At 42.6% G+C, this 5,728-nt stretch overlaps 1 protein-coding gene across 1 annotated transcript; it reads right to left on the minus strand.

Moving 5' to 3' along the window:
* Positions 1 to 2,664: 2,664 nt before the first annotated feature.
* On the minus strand, positions 2,665 to 3,795 carry LOC116833350 (taste receptor type 2 member 7-like). The gene is given in 2 exon segments (XM_032794824.2): positions 2,665 to 3,659; positions 3,662 to 3,795. Coding segments are annotated over 2 exon segments (1,086 nt in total). The 5' UTR covers positions 3,753 to 3,795.
* Positions 3,796 to 5,728: the final 1,933 nt, after the last annotated feature.

Below are 5,728 nucleotides of genomic sequence, written 5' to 3' on the forward strand. Positions count from 1 at the left end.
CAAAAGTGTCCACATGGATCATATGAGATACGATCTGATCGCTGTTGGGAGACAAACGTGCTGTCAGAGTTCCATACAGAAGACAAAATGCCAAGCTTTGAAAAAAGGTCCATCTATGATGAGCAGCACAGCACAGTGCTGTGTGACAGGCATAACTGAAAGCCAAAGAATAAAATGGATGATCTGGAAGAAGGGGAGGGGCTGAGGATCAGCTATCCCACAGTACCCGCAGCCCGAAAGACATTGCATTTTGAGAGCTCCAATGCCTGTAGGAAGAACATGTTGTCCGGGGGTGTTCAGGTATATTCGTGAATTTTCCCCCTCCGCCTGTGAAAAGGAAAAATCGTTTGTTACTATTTTCAGTGTCGTATGTCTACTGCGATGTGGGGATGAACCGGTGCTAGGCAATGACCGAGCACATCTCCCTCCTCTCTCGGTGGCAGGATTGGTCCTACGTGCAGTAGGATTGAGACTAACGATCCTGTGTACATGCCGTGAGTGTCCTGGCTGGCCTACAGGTGAGGTTGGCGCTGTAAGAAGGAGAAAGACCGGTATCTCGGCAGATGGTAAGAACGGCTGGTAATAGCCAAAGAGCAACTGGGGCTGACTCATCGCTCCCCTTTCATGTCTAAAAGAAAGATTTGTTACTGCTGGACTATCATAGCAGCGGGATGCTGCCTCCTCTCCTCCACCATTTAACCGTCCTACTGGACTATCTAGCAGCGAGTGCTCCCCTCATTTTATCTACTAAAAAGTCAGTTTTGCGTTATGCTGCATTTCTTATATTAGCTTCATCACACAAATGATGTACATAGGAACCAGTGTATAGACAGAGAGAGCAGCTGCTCATGTCAGATCCAAAGAAATGTGAGCTGCATGCATTCTAGGGGGTGTCCCTGACACAACTCCACCTGTTTTCCTCCAACCCTTCTGGCACCTGGTAGGAGGAAGCAGGTGAGTTGTTGCAGGGACACCCCTAAAATGGCATGCAGCTTCATTTCTGTGGATCTGACATGGAGCAGCTGTGTCTCTGGTTTCTGGATACACTGGTTCTTAGTAACTTGCCATATACTAGGCAGATGATCTGCTCTATTTTTAGATACAAACAAGAGGGGAATGATCCATGGGTATTCCATTTTTTCTTTGCGCCCCAGGTGACTCAGGAAGGTAGCAGGAGCACCCATGACGCAACAGATGGTACAGAAATTGATCCATATCTCATGCCAATTTACAATTGGCAAAGCAGACAGTACAAATGAATGGTAACATCATCTTGCTACTAGCAAAAGCAAATTGATATGCTGCTGATGGTAGCACTGCAATACGCTCTGTGCAGCAACGCATATACATAATGGTGAGTGAAAAGGCAAAACGGGCTCATGTTACTATGCTATGGCGTCTGCCAGAGCAATCCAGGGAAAAAGGGCGCGAAATGATTGTCTGCCGTTGCTTTCTCGGAGGAAGGAATGAGTGACGACATTTACCCAGAATCACTGGCGACACTGATTTTGAACCATCATGCACTGGGATCTCAACCCAGAATTCTAATGGGCGGGGGCAACTGCAGGAACTATGGGATAGCTACGGGATAGTTACCCACAGTGCAACACTCCAGAAATTGACGCTAGCCTCGGTACATGGACGCACACCACCGAATTATTGTGCTTTGTGTGGCCGCGTGCATTCGACTTTATACAATCTGTTTTACAAAATGGGTTTATGTAAAATTGGAATAATCCTGTAGTGTAGACATACCCTCAGACAGAGATTATGGATCAATTACAGGAGTGGGTGGGTGACATTCTGTGGCCTGAAATGTGCTAGAGGTCAGACCAGATGATGATGTTGGAACCTTTCTAGGCGGGAGCTCCCCAGTGCCTCTGCTTTTCCCCAGCCCTTCTCCACTTAGATACTTTGCTCAGGTCCCCCTTCTGCTACAGCCAGGGAGAGACTATGTCAGCTCCTGGCTTCCCTAGCCTTTTATATAGGGCCTGCTGAGGCCTGATTGGGGTGTGGTCCAGCTGCGGCTGCTTCCCCAATCAGCCTTGTAGCTTTTTTCTCCTGCAACAGCCCTCTCCCAGGGCTGTCTTAAACCCCTCAGGGCAGGAGCAGGTGACCAACCCCCTACAATGCCATCGTGTCCCTGATCTAGGGTCTATGATTCAATTTTATACTTACACAAGCAATTGCACTTGATTTCAGTCACCAGCATTTCACAAATGTTTAATGAGGGCATCCATAAGTAAGATCCTAATAGAAAAGTTTTAATTATGACCCTTATTAGTAGCAATTTAAATAGCATTGCCTATATATATTTGGTTTGTGTCAAAGAAAGAATAAGACACAGAGATTATAACTGAACACTTCCAAACTGAAATATAGGACAAGAATTCAGATAAGGGGGCTGCAATAGGGTAACATAGGAATAGTTCATGGAATGAGTGGTTATTAAGTAAGGATCTGTGGGAGGAGAGATGGAGAGCCTATCAAAGGTGGGAGCCTTTTCCATGCAGGGCTGGGAGTGAAGCTGCAGTTCAGCAAATAATCAATCTGAAGAATAGCATGGAGAAAAAAATCTAATGCGAAATGCAGAATATGGATCTGATTCTCTTCCTATGCTGGATGAGAGTGAAAGGGTCCTCCTTTAGGGTGTTGTAATAGGCTTTAATAAGTTCCTTTTCTTAGTTGGCATTTGATTTGATGCAGAATCTTCACTGATAACTGTTTCAGTTTTGGATTGGTCAGAACCAAAACAATGGGGTGTCCAGAAGGATATGCAGAAAGTAGAACTTCAAAAGGTAAACTTGTAGGGTTTTTAAATTTGATTGTGTTTGTTATGATGACTATCATAGTCACAAAATATAGAATGAAAAGGATAAAGAAGGAAAGCAGAGATTTCATGGCATTGGTATGGGCTGCCACACTGAGATCTTTCAAACTAGTAACATTGTTTTTCATTTTCTTGGTGTGTTTCCATTGAGAGATGAGCAATAGGATGGATGAAAACAAGAATATGATGAAAGGGATGGCAGACACAACAATTTCCATAGGCATAAAGAAGAGATATGGGGTATTCTTAGCATCATTCAAGGTTGTGTTTCCTTCTGGGCTTTTTCTTGAGTTGCATAGATCAGCCCCAATATCACTCCAGACTAATGGGATGGCACTGACCAAGGAAACCATCAGGGACCCCAGGAGCAGCCTTGGCACCAGCCAAGCAATTCTCAGCTTCAACCAGAGAAAGAAGGATTGGGTGAAGTTGGCAATCTTTACAGAGTAGAAGACGCTAAGCCAGGTGACACACCAGAGATTGACCATGTTTAGATAATTCCACAGGATTCCAAATGCTTTATGTTTGCATCCTAGTGCAGAAGTCCTTGGAAAAACAATATAGATGAAGTTGCTCAGCATTACAATACATTGTAGGAGAAACCTGGAGATACTCAAGGAGGTCAGAATGAGCTCACAAGAGGTCACCTTTCTGCTTTTAATCCAGTCAATGAAAATCACAACTATAATAAATCCATTTCCCAGGCTTGCAACAAGGGACTCAACTCCCAAAAGTATTACAGAGATGAGAACAACTGGAGTAAGCATCTTTCTAACTGTTGTTTTCCAAGCCTGCGCTGATTCTTCTGTTCTTTGAGAAACTGCAAAAAGGGAAATTGTGACTCTTGTGCTGGTCTGCTGGGATGTGTCTGGTAATGACACTGTTGGTTTAAGCTTTTTCTAAGGGTAGGAACTGCATTCATAGGGATGCAAATCTCCAAAAGGATTCTGTTACTGATGACCTCATCTACTGTCCATATTTATCCATTCTTTCCAGAGTGCTGTGCCTTTTCTGTGAAAATCTTCATTTCCTTCTTTATTCCTTTAATTTCTTTCTCTTCCCTCTCCCTCTCTCCCACTTGTTTATTTTAATTGTTTGACTTCTAGGTTATCTCACTGGCAGAGCTGGGGCTAGGCATAAGTAAGACAAAGCAATTGCTTAGGGCCACAAGCAGCTCAAGCATCCCCTTTTCACTTTTTATGATAAGAACTTGCCTGTTTTACTATTATGTCGTGTGTATGTGTGTGTGTATATTCCTGGTTAGGGGCTTCAATGGACTAGCACCAGCACTGCTCACTGGATAAGTTCCATTGGGCGCTATGCTTGAAAAATGTAATGCAACCCACAGACCCTGCTCCTTCTTCCCACCATGGTAAGAGTAACTCCTATGGAAGTCAGTGAGAGTTGGTAGCATGAGAATCGGACAGACTGAAGTGGCACTGTATGACAATTCTAACTGTGACAGGGCCCACTAACCTCTTGAGCACCTCATGCTGTTCTGTGTGGTACAGCAGGACTTTCCTGTGCATGGCATCCCCTATAAGTTGCCAGAATTTCTTGGTGGGTCTTCAGTGGCTTGAGGCTTCCTATGTATCAGCTCTCTGTCCAAGACCAGGATGAATGCCTTCCAAGATATACCTATCTTCTAGAACTGGAAGGGACCAAAGGTCATTGAGTCTAGCCCCTTGCTTTCACTAGCAGGACCAAGTACTGATTTTTGCCCCAGATCCTTAAGTGGCCCCCTCAAGGGCTGAACTCACAACCCTATGTTGTTATGCCTACTCTTATAGCCTACTCTTATAGCACATAAATTGATATAGTGTGATCTAGTGGATAGTGCAGTGGAATCTGAAAAACTTTTGATGAGGTGGAGTAGAGTTTCCTTCTAGCTATACTAAAATTCTTCTTGATTTGAGGATGCAGTTTTATTGTTTTATTTTTTTTAAGTGTGTTCCATCACTATATAACAAGTGTATGACTACAATTAAAAACAACAGAAAAGAAGAAAAAAAGAAGAGCTCTGTGTGCCTTGTCTTGCTCACCAACAGAAGTTGGTCCAATAAAAGACATTATCTCACCCAACTTGTCTTTCTAATATACTGGAATGACATGGCAATAAGTACACTGCATACAAAAATGTTAGCAGGCAGAACACAAAACAATATTTTAATGTGAGATGGCACCCTGCATTATTAGAATAAGCCTTATCCTCTGCATTTTCAGAAATTTAAAAATCCAGGAATTTAGTACAGTTCAAACAATATGGGAAGAAGCAAAAAGCTGAGCTTTAAATGAGATAAGAGCAATGAAGGGTGAACACAAAGCCAATGTTCCCTTCCCAAAACTGATTAGTTATATAAACTGTTTAATACACCTCAGTTAGACAAACTATAAAAAGAATTTTTATTCTAGAATAATTTATTTTTTAACATTTCTCAAGGCAAAAAATATGTTAAATATGAATATATAGCCATCTTTTTTTGAACCTCCCTTCCCTGTCATTCCAGGTAATTAAGTCATACATATTACTGAAAAACAGTAACTCTGCATGTTGGCAGCCATAGGACACATTTGTTCCTTGGGATTAACTTAATCTGGCTATAACCCTTTAACGGCGTTGTGTATGTTACATGTATGATGTATGAGAATGGAGTTAAGGTTTTGCACACCAGTGTGCATGTGATTAATTTTATGTGTATTGTGTGTGATATGCACAGGTTGGAGGGCACAGATTTTAGCTGTGTTGGGGGCAGTCTAATGCTTAATTTGCAGTCCCACACAACGTGCTGAATCACCTGGTTTGAGAATACACCCTGATGGTGCTTCTCTGTCTCTAATAGGTATGGAGAATATCACTCCTGTTTATTCCAGCTCTGTTAATTTTTTGTCCATTGTTTC

This window comes from Chelonoidis abingdonii, unplaced genomic scaffold, assembly GCF_003597395.2.
Source record: "Chelonoidis abingdonii isolate Lonesome George unplaced genomic scaffold, CheloAbing_2.0 scaffold0704, whole genome shotgun sequence".
Lineage (NCBI taxonomy): Eukaryota > Metazoa > Chordata > Testudines > Testudinidae > Chelonoidis > Chelonoidis abingdonii.